Source organism: Eufriesea mexicana, unplaced genomic scaffold (assembly GCF_001483705.2).
Source record: "Eufriesea mexicana isolate 0111107269 unplaced genomic scaffold, ASM148370v2 scaffold325, whole genome shotgun sequence".
NCBI lineage: Eukaryota > Metazoa > Arthropoda > Insecta > Hymenoptera > Apidae > Eufriesea > Eufriesea mexicana.
Window position 1 is genome coordinate 1,475,554 of NW_016908500.1, and position 18,051 is coordinate 1,493,604.

At 30.7% G+C, this 18,051-nt stretch overlaps 1 protein-coding gene across 2 annotated transcripts in view; it reads left to right on the forward strand.

Annotated features, from left to right (window-relative positions):
• Positions 1 to 18,051, forward strand: part of LOC108556174 (C-Maf-inducing protein) — a 59,127-nt gene that overhangs the window by 38,918 nt on the left and 2,158 nt on the right. For both annotated transcript variants that reach the window (XM_017912158.1, XM_017912159.1), the window contains 3 exons: positions 1,514 to 1,603; positions 6,087 to 6,339; positions 17,164 to 17,418. In XM_017912158.1, coding sequence (XP_017767647.1) covers positions 1,514 to 1,603; positions 6,087 to 6,339; positions 17,164 to 17,418 — 598 coding nt within the window. The remainder of the gene's footprint in view (positions 1 to 1,513; positions 1,604 to 6,086; positions 6,340 to 17,163; positions 17,419 to 18,051) is intronic.

Sequence of the window (18,051 nt, forward strand, 5' to 3'; positions counted from 1 at the left end):
ATATTGTATTATATTATATTATATTATATTATATTATATTATATTATATTATATTATATTAATTAATGAATACAGGTAATTGTAATTATTGTTGTATACAATGTATTTGAAAAGTACGGTTCAAAATTTGAAATGTTTATATTACTTATTCACAGGATTAACAAATTTTGTAATCAATGTCCTTTTCAGAACAAGATCGAGTTTAATCATTCACGAATATTCGATATCACGCGCGAACTTCTCAAATAAGATAAATTAATCAAGAAATTAGTAGTTTGGAAATATCATATTAGTTCAAAGTTGTAAACGGAATTATCAGTAAACCAATAAAGGATTAATTTGTAGAAACGTATATAACTCCTACTTGTATCTCCTATTCGTCGTCAAAATTCTACGATTATTTACGAGTGACGAATAAACTAAAAATTTTTAAACAACTTTTTTCAATCGACAATTTTCCATAATTAAATCGCAGTGCAAATTAAGCGAAATTTAGAAGGAATACAAAACATATATATGTAATACCACACAATTCTGAATATTCTTAATATTTTTAACAGTTCGTATATTAAATAAAAAATAAGATAAACATTAATATAAAACTTGTGAAACCGTGCGATATGGAAATCGTTTTACAAGAATATCGTGTTATGGGTGCTCCCTCGCAATTTTTGCACAGTGTTATAGTCATAGGATAAACCGTACAGATATACCCGTTTAACTGTCGCACAGTCCACGACGCGACAGTTACCCGGGCAGGTAAATGCTTCGAGAATTCGGCTTTCTTTTTACGAATAAAATAAAAGAAAGTAGCCGAAAGCAGTTCCAAAAATTGCTGTGTATAGCCCCGCGACAGATAAACGGGCAGAAGGTGCGACAATAAAAAGGGCACTATCGTATATATGCTGCTAACGACAAACGTAACTAGTAAATATTTCCAATGGACAAAACATGATTCCAACAACGACTATGTTTGGCCACCATTTCTGAATTAGCAGAAAAGAAGAAAGAAAAATATTTGTTAAATCGAATACACGATTCACATCTTGCTTGTTATTCTCACATTCTTATATAACGAAATAATCTCAGTATCCTTGGTTTCAGCGTCTCACATAACATACATTGACCTTCGTGCAGTATCCATGATATATATATTACACACTTTTATTAACCATGACTTAACAAAAATACCGTTACGCGCGAACGAAAGCAAAAATGTTCGAAGTGCAATCTTTTTATTCGCCACTTGACGTGATTCCTATTTTCCTGCCAGCTGGTGAATACGCGAGCTCTTCACGCGCGCCGGGAATATTAAAAAAGGCGCGAAATTTAAAATTTCATACATCACGACGCGTCAAAGGCACGCCTCTGCGGAAGAAGCTAGCGTGTCGCGTCGACTGAGATAAATTGTAGTTGAAAACCTGCTGGCGGCTCACGGATCAAGCGTAATTTGGCGAAACCGACGAATTATTCCCGTCAAAGCGAATTTTCTCACCGGTTTGTCTAATTGCAGATTCGAAGTGGCCAATCGTTCCGTGCCGGAAGACGGGAAGTCGCCGACTTTGCCTCCACTCAACTGCTACCTGATGGTGCTAAATATCGCGTACGTATCATGTGCTCATAGTCGTAACAACGTCATATCTCGTCATCTTTCGTCCTCTTCGCTGTAATACCACAATCCAGGTGACTGGGAAAATTCTTCTGACACGCGATACACGGTGTCCCATTTTAATAATACATTAGCTAATTAACTCTCTCGGTATTCTGCAAATTTGAAAGCATCCAATATTAATGGTTAAGGTGGATTTATAATGAATACGTACATATAATGTATTTATATATATATTTTATTCGATATTAACGAATACCACTACTTGGGTATAACTGCACTCTCTATACTTTCTCACGTTTCGTACTCACAATGTTCATTCCACAATACTACCAACCTAATTTTCTTTCCACTGCCAACCTATTCCCATTCTCACCACTCTCACGCCATCTCACACGCATACTAGAAAACAATCCTCACACTGGTGAATTGGCATTTGAGATGACATAGGAATGAGGGACATAGTGTACGTCAGTGATAACGAATTCTTTCACGCATTCGCAAAGTTCACGAACATGTGTAATTTTATTCATCGATTTCTCCATGTGCCGAACGATTTACGATCCGGAAAAAATTAATAAAAAGTCGGGCTTTGTAGAGTGTTAATGAAACAATGCCATTTCAAAATTTCATAAAATTCATAAAAATTAATCCTCTATGGGCCTGTGTAACTTTCAAGTTACATGCTAATGTATGGGTATTTTATTAAAATACTGCATTCAACGTTATCGTTTTCATCACTCCAGTTCGCGATTTTTCTTTCGATATATTTATAATTATTTTTACAATATCTCCCGTGCATCCATTTTTAAGAATTCTAATTCTTTTTCATTTACCGGTTATTCGATCATGATAGGTTAGGTCCTCTATGGCCCCTATGATCTTTTTTCCACAAGATGGCGTGGGAAATTATCTTGTCTATCTATTGCACATTATCTTGGCACAATAGTACAAACGTTGTTAATTCAAACTTTCAATATGAATTCGTTATAACAATATTGTCAAAACTGCTGAATTTTTTGATTGATATTTGTTGATTTTACGTTATTATATTATTTATTATATTATTATATTCGGTCCATAGAGGGTTAATTCACGACCAATAAGTTTAATGCTTTTAGAAAATTTGACCTAATTTATATGGTATTAGACTAATGTGCAAAATTGAATCTATGCTGCGTTAATCTTTGAATAGCTATAACTTTATGAGAGAAAATCGTATAATAATATTTATGGAGTTATACACACACACACATATATATATATGTAGAGATAAATATTTATAATTGAGTATATATAATTACAATTACAGTGTATATAATAGAAGATATATAAAAACACACATACAAATTAATTAATTTAATTAAAATTTAATTTAATATAAATAAATATGTGTGTATATATTATTATGTACTTGCAAGATACGAAAGAGAAATAATACTATAACATTCCACTTACAATCCGAACATGCAATCTAAACGAAAGATTGGTTGAAATAAATTCCTTGTCATGGCAGACGAGACATTGTACCTACCAGAATAAAATTAATGCCCCGTCGCTTGGGACGCAGAACCGCAAAAGATTAAGGGTTTAAAGTACAAAATTATCCAATTGAATTTGTCATTGTCAATTCTATCTGTCCCATAGAAAAAGATATATCACGTGTCATGGAAATAAAACGCAAGTGACCATTGCTTGATCTCCCTTGACGTGACTAGGTCGTGACCATTTTCGCCTTACATGCATGCGAGTTGACCAACCCATCGCAGACACCGGTTTCTAATTCTAGTCATCTCTAATTGATTTCTTAATCAACGAATATAAAAAGGATAAGTGGTTCTCTGGGACCAAAGAATGCACGTGCACCCTGCACTTCCTTGAGACAAATAAAAGAACTATTCGCTTAAAACATTTCACCAAACGAAGAGAAGTGGGTTAAACGAGATTCCAAAATAGGCGAGAATGTCAAGCCAATTAAAAACTCCATTCGTTGGAACGAAATTTTGGTTAGTGCCTGATGTGCTCGACTCCGGTTGATTGAATCCATTTGTCCAAACGTGAACTTTTGTTATTTAATAAAAAGTTCATAGTTAATAGGGTAACTCGAGAATTGGTTTATTTCTATTATACGAATTTCGTTATACGAAAGATTTATCCTGCAACGAGTTCGAATAAACGAGGTTCAATGATGGTACGAAATTTTAATTATCGAAATATCGCGATTAGGTTAAACGATAAACGAAATTCGTGAAGCGAGATTTGTTGAAAGAAACTTGGAATTATATTTTAACAAATTCGTAACACGTTCGCACAGACACACGGTTTCAATGGAGAGATATAAAATTGTAGAATGAAGCCAATGAATACCTACAGAGCGATAGAGGTACAAACTACTGGAGTATTAAAAGATTTGAACGTACTGCCCTCTGTAGGGATCTCCTGTACCAATATATAGCCACGGATATACGGAAATATAGATGTATCAACAGAAATTAATCGTCAATCGCTGGTTAAAAATGTTAATTGCAAAGTATTAGTTGTTAGTTTTAATTAGGGTTAAATTAAAATTCCGATGCAGTTAGGATTTTAGCTGAAATTATTTTCGAGTTTATAATTTGAATAAATCTTTTAATTGTAGAAAGACTAACAATCGAATGTGAAATTTCGGAGAAAGTTTCAATTATTTACAAATACAGTTATTTTGGTACTTACTCGTCAATTCCCAATTAAATTCTTATTTTAATTATTAATTGCGATTGACGATTATAGATTTTGATTATAATATATTATAGACTAAATAATAATAAAACTAAGTACTTAGATTAATCGTCAATTGCGATTGATGATTGAATATCTGAATTCTAATCATTAATTACAGTTAAAGATTACATATTTACTATAATAGTTTATTATTATTTACGATTAATTATTGAAATCATCAATGGCAATCGTCAATGATATATTTCAATTATAACCGTTAATCTCGATCGAAAATTAAATATCTAGTTTAATCGTTAATTGCGATTCATGATTCGAATATATAATAAATATATATAATAATAATATAATAAATATATATAAATATTTGAATTCTAATTGCAGTTAAAATTTATATATTTATTGTAATTGTTTATTGTTATTTACGATTAACTATTGAAATCGTCAATGATATATTTCAATTATAATCATTAATCTCCATCAAAGATTGAATATCCAGCTTAATCGTGAATTGCGTTTGATGATTATATATTTTAATTGTAATATATTATAATAATCTCGATCGAAGACTAATTACCTAGATTAATCGTCAATTGCGATTGATGATTGAATATTTGAATTCTAATCGTTAATCGCAGTTAAAGATTACATATTTACTATAATAGTTCATTATTATTTACGATTAATTATTGAAATCATCAATGGCGATCGTCAATGATATATTTCAATTATAATCGTTAATCTCGATCGAAAATTAAATATCTAGTTTAATCGTTAATTGCGATTCATCATTAAATATTCGAATTCTAATCGTGAATCGCAGTTAAAAATTACATATTTACTATAATAATTTATTGTCAATAACGATTAACTATTGAAATGGTCATTAATATATTTCAACTATAATCATTAATCACGATCGAAGACTAAGTACCTAGATTAATCGTCAATTGCGATTGATGATTGAATATCTGAATTCTAATCGTTAATCGCAGTTAAAAATTACATACTTACTATAATAATTTATTATCATTAACGATTAATTATTGAAATCGTCAATAATATATTTCAATTATAATCGTTAATCACGATCGATGATTAAATATCTAGCTTAATCGTGAATTGCGATTAATGATTAAATATTTTAATTACAATCGCAAACAACAACAAAATATAATTAAAATATTTTGTTGATGATTAAATATTTTAATTATAATCATTAACCGCAGTTAGAAATTACATATTTACTATAATCGTTTATTAACATTGACGATTAACTATTAAAATCGTAATCGTTGATCGTCAATTTCAATAAATTTTTCCCAATTTGTTGAAGATCGATATAAATCGTTTCTATGTCGATTTCAAAATTCTTCTAAAATTTCAAAACTCTAATTAGACTTACGCATCTAACAAAAGGAGATTTTATTTATTTAGTAAGTCGAACAAAAAGTCATCGTGAGTTGCAAAATTGCGAAATCTATGCGAGTGTCGATCCTAGAAAAGTTTTAGAAAGAAAGAACTATAATTACAAAATTAATATACGTAGAATCAGTATAATATCCATTCTATGGAATCACTATAATTTCTATTCCAAAACCCATTCCGTCGAGATCGGAAAAAATATTCAGTAATAATCGTTGATCCATTTTCCATTTTCATTTTACTCTGATTTCGATGATATACCTTCCATTTAAATTGCGTTTTCATGAACTGAAATTTCGGAGACCTCGAGAGTTAATTATCGATCCTCTTTCAGATCAGAGTATGCCGATTGGAGGCCAGAACTTGGTGCTTTATTGCAACCAGTGCCGTTCCCGGAGGAAGCTTTTGGCACAAAGAAGGTCCGACAATCGATATTAATGTGCGTGATAAATCGGTTGGCAAAAGACACGAGATGCGTGGTCCATAGCGTTCTACTTCCGGTTAGAGAGCACAGACGTGGATGGATCCATATCGTTGCACCATCCAGCCCAAATTGCCCTGATCAAGGAGAATTATTTGGTGAAATGGTGAGTAATTTTTATCATTTTCTGTTTATCGGACTATTCTATCGATTAATTTAGGTTTGATCTTCACAGTGTATATTACGTTTTATAATTAATATTCTCTACATTTAAACATTTTTATTGTACTATCCCTCTGAGCCATTTGGCTTATTAACCCTTTGCACTCGACGATTTTTTGGCTAAAGAAGAGTAGGATTTAAAGATTTTCTGCTATAAAGCTGATGATAATTTTTTGAGCAGTAAATATGAAATCGTATAATAATTAACACGTAGAATTATTTGATTTTGATACCTCGAACACCGTTACATTATCTTAAATTTGACATATTAATCCTTTGCACTCGAGAGATGACCCTTAGTCACCGTTTGCTTCAATGCTATAACTCAAATAATGAATAATGATAATTATATTAACAACTACGCGCGAAATACCCTTTGCACTCGAGAGGTGACTCTTAGTCTTGCTTCAATGCTATAACTCAAATAATGAATAATGATAATTATATTAACAACTACGCGCGAAATATCGAAATAAAATAATTCTATTCGTTCATTTCTCATACAAATGCACAATTTTCTTTTTTTATTTTGGCATAAAGAGTATCAGCGAGCTTTTGAAAATCTAAGAAAAGCTTCGAATTGCTGTTTACGACGAAAAAGTCTTCGAGTCCAAAGGATTAGGAAAGGTATCGAATAATGGTAAGATGATTAAAATTAACAGTACCAATTCCACGTTTAAAGTGATAGGAAATGCAATTGGTTGTTCAAATTATTATCCCTGTACACTGGAAAATTTCCTCGTTATGAAGATATAACAATTCGAAGCTTTTCTTATATTTTTCTTATTTCAGTGATACCATTTATGTTGAAATAAAAAGAGAAAATCACGTATATTTCATTTCAATATTTCATGTGGAGTTATTTCTAATCTAGTAATATCTCATACTCGTTACTCAGGCTTCCAGGTATTGAAACAAACGGTGACTGACAACGAGAGTTACCTCTCGAGTGCAAAGGGTTAATTAATATCGATTAATTAATATCGCAAATGGTTAAGTCAAAATATTTGTATGTTTGATTTTTTAAATATTTTATTAAATCATATATATTAACGATCTAATATTCATATAGTTTTATTTTTATATTATATAATTTTCATATTAATTATCTAATATTTATATAGTTTTATTTTTATTGTAACTTTATTTCTTTTTCTTATATACTCTTTAAAATATAGTTACATAATAAGGACATACGAAATTATTTTTTTTTTCGTATAAAATATTTGATATTTTGTATTATATTTATATGAATTCTTGGAAGTAATTATAATTTTTGAATCTAACAATTTCAAATATTTTCAAATTGTTTATAAATTATTAAAACAATATTAAGGAATATTAATATTCGATTATTTCATTCGTTTCTTTAATTGTATTTAAAATGTGTCTGTGATATAAATTAAATTCGTAATTTTTTAATTCACAATGAAATAATTATTTCACTAAATTAGTTCACACAAATTTCTATAAAATTGTTATTAAAAATTATACAAGGGAAGAGAAAGTGTGCTAAGATTAATGATTCATATCATTTTCTTCATTAATATCATTTTCTTGGTTTCATTACACGAGTGATTCGAGTTAATTATATCAAAGTATAATTAGTAAAGAATATTAATTTTACACGATGCAATCAATAATTATGATTAGTGCATAATTGTCCAACAATTTCAGGACACAATTAAAGAAAGTTCTACGCATAATATTGTTACATAAAATTTTATTATTCTTTTTTATTACAAATTTTAGTATTTTTAATACCTTACCATCGATGTGTTTTTATAAAAAGCAGAAAATAATATTGTGTTTGAAGAATAAAGCTGCTAAATTAAAATATTGCAGCCAGTAATCGATTATATATTTATATATATTATTTGCAGAAAATTATATTATCAATTTTTGATATTATCAAATATTATAATAATTTAAGCTAAATGTATGAAAAATATTTCAATTATACACAGTTTATGGTAAATAAGTCCCTCTGAAAGACATTCTGAAGGACAAAAGATCAACCCAAAACACACTGTATCACCTAAGTGTATAACCAATTATAAACCCGATTCTGAGTTGCTAATAATCCACCCAGTGGTTGATACGGCTCTAAACCCCGGATAAAAATAAAAATAATAGAATAAATTTTTATTAAAAACCAATAGGATTGTTTGCCGAGAAACATACTAATTTAACTAAAAATATTTACTATAACTAAATATATCGAATGGTCTATTATAATATTAATTATATAATAATGATGCAATTGAAAAAGAAAGATATTTATAATATGACAATAATTAAAATATGAAAATTATGCTTTTCTTTAAATGATTTTAGTTACGAATAATTATCCTAAATTTATGGGTCAGAAATTGGTAAATGGTATTTGTGTACTTATCGATTTAGTGAATTAATTACGTTATATAACAAATTCTTTTACTGGATAAATCGGATAATACGTTAATGTTATTATGATGCTATTATAGAATTTATTCAACTGGAATATTAATTTTAGTAAAATTATTTCACGTTAAAAATAGAGTCATTATAATTTTCTCGTCCTTTCTCTTTCTTATTTAATTCTAATTTAATTCTAATTTAATTCTGATTTAATTCTAATTTAATTCTGATTTAATTCTAATTTTCTCACATGCTTTATTTTTCTTATAACTTTTTGACAAAGTTTTTAAAAACTTCTATACATATATCTTCGTATTATTTTGTAGTCATAAAACAGGAAATGAAAATTTATACGTTATGTAGAGTACTCTTTATATGATAGAATAAATGCATACTGCATTTTACTGACTGGTGACGATACACATAATCATATGTTATTAACTCGTCAACCGCTACACTTAATGAACGTATAAATAATAATCGTCATATTATTAAAATATTAATATATAGTCATGATATTAAATCAAAATTTGTATTATTCGTACTTTAATACTTATTGCATTTACTAATTTCAATTAACAAAACACAAGACTCTTGAGCTTAAGGAAAATGTACGTATATGATTTATTTATCTTGTTTAAAAGAATCCATGATTTTACCTATACATTATGCATTCGTTTAAGTTTAATATACCTAACCTATTTAACGTTTCACTGCCCGAATAAATCTACATACATATTTATACGTACGTACACATCAAGAAAAATATGATTTATATTATGTATGCAAAATAATGTAATAATATTGAATATCTGAAGAGTTCATTAAGATGGCATACACGTATACGGACTTTTATTTTCTTGACGTTTGCATAATTATCTTCCAATTATTCTCCGCATAATTATCTTCTAAAACAGTTCCCACTGCTTTAGCTTCTATTCCTGATACGTAAAAACAGTCGGTGAAACGATACATAACCAACTGAAAAATGAACGAACAAAAGATTAGAACGGATCAGAATACAAAGTATACTTGATACGAAGAGTTAACACGTTTACGTTTACGAAGGAACGATTCGATTGACGTGGCATGGAGTCAGTGAGAAACGAAAAACAATTGACGTCAAGGTGGCGTCACTGGCAACTAACTGTTGGAAATCACATGATACCGTAGAGGAGGAGCCACTGGCCACTAAAATGTTGACACTAGACAAGCCTCTTTTCTAATCGTATACACGCATATTCAAATTCCACGCTACTGTTACTAAGTGAATTATAAAATTTTAATAATTCCTTAATTAGAAACCTTGAATTTTTTTTTAATATCAATAATTGTAATAACACGATAATTCATTTTTTTCATGTTTACTGTTCATTCTTTTATATCCACTTTTACTTCATTATATTAGTTTACTTTTATTCTGATACTTTATTTATTATTAGATGAAAATATCTTTTAAATTCGTGATTTTTTAATAAAAATTATTTCTTTTGTGCCAAATAATGAGTTATATCGATTAGTATATCAAAAAGAATATTTTCATTTAAAAAACTAAAATCATTTACTTTTATTCTGATACTTTATTTATTATTAGATGAAAATATCTTTTAAATTCGTGATTTTTTAATAAAAATAATTTCTTTTGTACCAAATAAAGTTATATCGATTAGTATATCAAAAAGAATATTTTCATTTAAAAAATTAAAATTATTTACTTTTATTCTGATACTTTATTTATTATTAGATGAAAATATCTCTTAAATTTATGATTTTTTAATAAAAATAATTTCTTTTGTACCAAATAATGGGTTATATCGATTAGTATATCAAAAAGAATATTTTCATTTAAAAAATTAAAATTATTTACTTTTATTCTGATACTTTATTTATTATTAGATGAAAATATCTCTTAAATTTATGATTTTTTAATAAAAATAATTTCTTTTGTACCAAATAATGGGTTATATCGATTAGTATATCAAAAAGAATATTTTCATTTAAAAAATTAAAATTATTTACTTTTATTCTGATACTTTATTTATTATTAGATGAAAATATCTCTTAAATTTATGATTTTTTAATAAAAATAATTTCTTTTGTACCAAATAATGTTATATCGATTAGTATATCAAAAAGAATATTTTCATTTAAAAAACTAAATGATCTCTATGCATCTATCTACAAAAGAAAATAATTATGTTGAATTGTATCTTACTGAAAATCATTCAATTCTTTTTTTTAATATATATATATAACTTTCATATTTTAAATAAAAAAATAAATAACACACGAATAACCATGAACATTTAGGTTAAAATATTTTTCGATTAACATCAAACTAATAGATACCACGAGATTTATACCACAGTTAGGGTATTATGAGATATGATAACTCAAATGCACTAGTCCCTATCCGGTGTTAAGTTCAGTCCTAAAAATATTTTTAAATATATTAGACGCATGTATGATGGCAGACAATTAAATATTAATTTAAAATTACACTCAAAAATATTTATTTTTAATATATTTGTTTTATATAATTAAATTTACTTTACCTTCCATATATAAGAACGAGTCAGGGGTCATAGATGATACGATTATTATAAAAGGTCACGACTGACGAAAATTTGGAAACACTGCTAATACATAAGTGCATATATATTACTCGAATAATTACAATAGAACACTTAGAGGGTACCGACAATATTATCAAAAGATTTTTCCAAAAATGTATAAACTGTTTCTGTATTGAACACTATATTTTCTCCCTTTCTTAAATTTTATCTAGAATACGTTTTTAGAGATAAACGAATAAGGTATATCTGCGGTTATAAAACAAAACACTCACAATTTAGAAGAATTTTAGTTTCTTCATCGATCGGGTTGCAAAATTTTATTTGCACATTTACGTATGTATCGAAAGAAATTAATAAAATCAAATTTTATATCAGGCTGTACAGTTCAACCAATTGCCAATAAGAATAATTCACGGTCAGAAGTTCAAACAGCGATGTTTCAAAAACGAAAATATGTGATATGCTGTGTTTTTTCTTACAACCACGGATATAAGTTGAGACAATTCTGTGATTGTAAGAACAAATCGCCACAGGTTACAATATAAAAAATGTTGGAACTCAGATTTCAATATAAAATACAGGTTCTAACAACAAGGCTACGTTGGAAAAATACAAATCGGCGGAGACGAAAAGAAACTAAACCTGGCCTTTTGTAAATTTTGTAGAGGCTTATATAATGTTAGTTTTTTGGGGTGAAGATGACCATTGGCCCTTAGTGAAAGTAGAAATGAGTCAGTTGTCTTTGGACTTTGAAATTGGTCTGCGCTTATTAGCTAGGCCCTTCTAGTAACTAAGGGCCAACGAATCGTTAGTCATCCAACAAAAATTTTTGTCTTTTCATTAATTGGGGCGCAAAATATACGATAATTGATATGCTTATCAGAAACAAATGGAGGATATTGGGATTATGGATTTATAATTATAAAATAACTACGATATTAATATAAATAGGATATATATATAGGATTGGGATGAGTACGGCCCTGAAAAAATGTCAAGAGTGTTTGGACTCAGAACGAAAGTGATCGTGTGCAAGAAGATAGACTGCAAAGAATATTTATGACAAAGTCGAATGAAAGTTTAGGGATACGTTCGGAGTGGTTGAAGTGCTTTGGTCCACTGAGGTTGCGTGGGAAAGGGGCATGATTAGGAAAGAAAGCCTGGGTATGGAAGAGGACAGAATTAATGGTTTAACCCTTTGGCTACTGTGGGACGAGCTCAAAAATTTTGCCCTTGTGACACGGTGGGCGCATATAAGCGCTCAACACAGTTTGCTTTTCTGACACGGAGGGCGCATATAAGCGCTCAACACAGTTTGCTTTTCTGACACGGAGGGCGCATCTCTACCCAAAATTTTGCCATTCTCGGTGGACATTATAAATGAATTCTTATCCGTGTGGTACATCCGGTGCGTTTCAAAGTTCGCTGTAGTCAAAGGGTTAAATAAGGATGCAAGAGCGCGGACGAGTCAGTCTTCAACCACTTGCGGTGACAAGAAATTCACACACGCGTATGCCAGAACGATCCAGTGTTTCTGTAACAATTGCCTAACGACGTGTATACCACGTCGTTGGCGATTCTGTGACAAAAGCATTACGACGTGCGTGACACGTCTTTCCAGCGCAAATGGTTAAGAGTTTTTTAACCGTTACGTCCCAAGCAGCGCGATCGCGCTGTTCAGATTTCATATCGAGAAAACCCAGCACATTTCGAGCGTTCTCGATAGCTGACTGTCGACTATCGAAGTCGAAGTGCTATCGCGCCACTTGGCCATTCATCGCCATAATATAAACGAAATGCTGTCGCGTCGCTTGGGATTTCTCGACATAAAATAGAAGAAGCGCTATCAAGCTGCTTAGGTCTTCTCGTACCCACTTAGAGGCAGCGCGGTCGCGCTGTTTGGGTTTCCTCGACAGTGTTTTTTCAAAACCCTCTGGGACTCAAACGGTTAACCCTTTCGGTACTACTGCCGCCCAATGACGGCGGCCATGAAACGTTCTCTGGGTATTACCGTCACCTATTGGCGGCATCTATGAAACGTTCTCTAGATACTACCGTCACCTATTGGCGGCATCCACGAAACGTCACCGATGACTGTCGCGGTCCGAATGAAAAGTTTAGCGTCAATCACGCTCGAGATTTCTATGAATACCGCAAAACACGTTTTCGTGACTTCCAGTGCAACCACTCTTGTGGAAAACTTCCACGAATGTATAACCGCGGCCAGCTCCTCCGTACCGAAAGGGTTAAACCAGTCTTTTTGCAATCTTTCGCCGCGTCAGCCATATTTGGGTGACGAGTATGCTTCCGTGGGGGCCCCGTCACCCAAATATGCGTGACGCTCTTCTTGTTCAAGTTAAATGGGATTTTCAGCTGGATTTTTAAAAGAAATTTAATGGAATAAGCATTGAATTATAAATATAGAATATACAACATAAAAATATTAAGAATATATAATATAAAAATATGAAAAATATACTATACATTATACTATACTTTTTATTAACACTAGAACTACCGATCTTTAATGGGTACCTAACTATAACGAGTACAGATTATAATAATTTCAGCGGTACGATGAATATGAGTGAATATATTGATTACAGTTCTTTCTTAACCCTTTTAGTGTCGAACGACGATATATCGTTGCGTATGCGACGGTGCCTTATTCTTCGTATTGCGAGAAAGTTTTATCTTAAAATAAATTTATAAATCGTTATAAACGGTCTAATTTCATTCCAAAAGAATTTAAAAGATTGTTTTTGGGTTTAACTTTTTGTTATATTCTATGCTGGTTGGTGTCGAGGCTCTGTATACGCTAGAGCAATAAGGTAGAAACTCGACGCGGGATAGTTTCTTGGGACCGTAATCACAATATGTTTATGATAGTGTAGTGGGTGTAAGAACTGTGCTCTTTCAATTAGGTAAAAATTTTTATTAGTAAATTCGTCCGGTTATCTTCGCATAGGCACCCGTTTTTCGCTCGGCACTAAAAGGGTTAATATGAGTTAATACCAATTTTATTCTTAAAGCAGGTGTATGTGTTCGGTGATTGCAAAAAGGAAAATTCTGGGACCAGTCATTTTGTCTGGGTTGATAATTCTAGTGTTAATTTATATTTAGGATAAAATATTACATTATACTATGTCGCATGGTACTCGTTAAAACAGTCTAAACACATTTGTCGTGATTTTGGACAATTGGAACAATAGGTCGTAGTGTTTTTACATTTTTCGTAATTGTCTGTCAATATGTTTAGAGTGGTAAAACTTTACCAAGTCTGCTACTCTATTCTATCGTTTGGTTATTTGCAAAATGCAAGTTTGCTGATGGTAATTCAAAACGATTACAGGAAATGGAAAATTGTAAATAGGGTCCGTTGACCAACATCTAACGAGCAGTGTCTGTACTAGACCCATCCAAATCATCAGTCCGATAACGTTCTAGCGCTCAGACAGTAGGATTTGGGCCCCGCGAGAAACTCAACCGAATCGCGTTGGGCGACGAACGTGTTAAGAGTGTGTCAGTGTGTCAGTCAGAGAGTATGAAAGAAGTCCAAATCAGCCTAAGAAAGATCAGAAGAGCGTGTCCATAGCGAATCTCTCTTGTTTCATAGCCATTATTCTATTTATAAGCTTATTTTATTCTGTTAAGAAGCCAAAATTACTATCTTAACTCATTTGCATCATGGATCTACTTAAGGTGCCGTGTTCAGGCATCAGCGAGGTTCAACTGACGACTAGCCCGTATCACTATGCGCATATCAGCACCTACTCATAATGGCAGTTAAAAGGATTTTCACGACAAAAGTAAAACTTGTTAAGAATATAATGAACCGATGTAGATGAGATGCTCACAAAAGGGATCAAACGTGATCTGTGGCATATGAAGAATATTCAGCAACTGGTAATGGAAAAAGTCAGCACGCGGATTATTCCGCGCTCGGTGATGGACGACTATCGTAGCTCGCGGAATATTCCGCGCTCGGTGATAGACGACTATCGTAGCTCGCGGAATATTCCGCGCTCGGTGATAAGCGACTATCGTGGTTTGCGGAATATTCCGCGCTCGGTGATAGACAACAGTTGTGACTCGCGGAATATTCCGCGCTTGGATGCAAATGGATTAAGTCGATTCACCCAAACTCCAATTCTACGTATATATATCCTCTTTTAAAATCTTTTACTGCTCAAGGAATGTATCTTTGAGTGTTCCTCTAGAGCAACTGACCGACTTGAGAGAGAATATCAAGATTGTACATGGCACAGTCCGCCTAAACCCCCAATTCTTATCTAATGTTTATGTAAACATTCGTGCTCGGAATTTAGGTCTCATAAACTATTTATTCACACCTTATATTCTAGATTTTTGTATATAACTAAACTTATCTTTTCAACGAAGGAAAATAAATTTTACGCGTTAACAAAGAGTTATGCAATTTAACCTAACCTAACCCTTTGCACTTGGCGATTTTTTCGTTACAGGAAAATAAATAATTCGAAGACTTTCTGTCATAAAATCGACGATATTTTTAAAACGGTAAATAAGGAACCGTATGCACATTAAGACGTAGAATTATTTTACTTCGATATTCCACGCATAGTTGGATAATTGTAAATTTGATATATTAATTAACATCCATCTTTAGAATCTGATTAAATGGCGACTGAGAAGCGCCTATCGAGTGCAAAGGGTTTATAAGGTGAACTAAAGTTCAGAACTTTCATATTTTAGTCAGATCGTTGTTACTTGGAACACTCGTGGCAATAACTATTTCGAGTTTAGAATTTTTAAAATAATATTTCAGTATTACAAGTCGTATAAAATAAATGAAAATGGATATTTAGATAATAATGATTACTATGTTACGTATTGCTTACACTTTATATAAGTATTTGCATATGCATCACGTGCTGGATTTTTTACATTCCAGACATGCTTGTAACAGTAACACAATATGGCAACTCATTATAGAGGTCCGGAAGCTCCGAACCTAGCACAAGATAATGATAGTTATTGCCATAAGAATTGAATAAAATTTAAACATTCTTGTCTGACCTTAAAGAGAATTTCCTCTTCTAAAATTTAAGATGAATATTTTTCCTAAATATTAAAAGCTTTTCTCCAAGTGCAAAAAATTTCTCATAAACTTGAATCGAATTTTTTTACGAAGATCACTATCAGTTTATTGTTACCTATATACATTTGTATTAATAAATAAGTTATTTTCTGTTTACTATATAATCAAAGCTTCACTATTTTAGTTGTTCATTTTCCAGATCTATGAATGCTACAAAATAGAAAACAAAAATTTATTTGAAATATAAAAAGTTAATCGCGAATTAAGTACTTTGACGGTAAATTTATAAAAAAATTTTTTAATTAGAATTAGTCGCTAAGAATTGTAAATATTTGTAGTTCTACAGAATAATTTCTATTCTAAAAATAAATAAATAATTTCTGTAAATTCTATAAATATAAGAGCTGCTCGTTTGCCAAATCTATCAATGCTACAAGACAGAAAGTTGAAATTTATTTGAAATATAAAAAGTTAAACATAAATTAAGTTCTTTGATAGTGAATTTAAAAAAAAAAAATAAAAAATTGGAGTTAATCACTAAGGATTGTAAACGATTGTAAACGACTCATTTATTGTTCTACAGAATAATTTCTATTCTAAGAATAAATAAATAATTTCTGTAAATTCTGTGAATATAAAATAATTTTCGTTCCATAAATAAATGGAATCGAGGTGTAAACACGATATTAATTCATAACTGTTTTACGTATAGCTGACCACCTTATTGGCATGCTGCTGTCGGAGGAAGAATTTTATTACTTGGCTGATGAAGCAACTACGCGACGATTGTATACTTCTGGCAGTGAGAGGCTGCGAGGCTGCCCAAGAAGCTCTGTGCCTGATGTTAGAGTGGCGTTTGTCGAATAAGGAAGATAAATTGCAAATAGTCAATGCATTAGAGTCAACCACCTCGGGCAAAGAACGTTACGTTGCTCTTTGCCAAAGGGAGAGTTATTTGCAGCAACTGGTGAGTACACTGAATTGTTTATAGATTATACGATTAAAATTAGAATAGAATCCAATGCAATAACGAGTTCAATTCGTCACGAGTTCTTGTTGAGTATCGCAATTATACTTGCCATACGACCAAAATTATATTTAACATCTTTTAACGTGCACAAAATTCGAGGAAATTGTAAAATGTTTCTATAAATTTATCCCAAATGAAATAGATGTATAGTGATTAATTAAATTCTTTCTCAATACATCATTTTTGAGAATCAAATTATAGTGCAAGGAGTTAAATTATATTTCAATTAGAATTTATTATATTTTATTTATTTATTTATTTACATCAAATTGTTTTATTAAATTAATTGTATTACATTAACTAGAAGAAATTAGGGAATAATAATAAATATAGGATATTTAGAAAAGAAGCAGAGAAATAAAAACTCACTTTTTACAGTATGCAAATCATGTGATTACCTTCCTTATATTCTTTAAACATATATCAGGTTTGCTATAACTCCAAGAATTTGTATTAAAAAAATTGGAAATATTATATAAAGATGCAGCTATTTAAACCTGTATTTATAAATTACTATATACTATTTTATAATTATATATTATTATTTATTATAATTACTATATATTATTA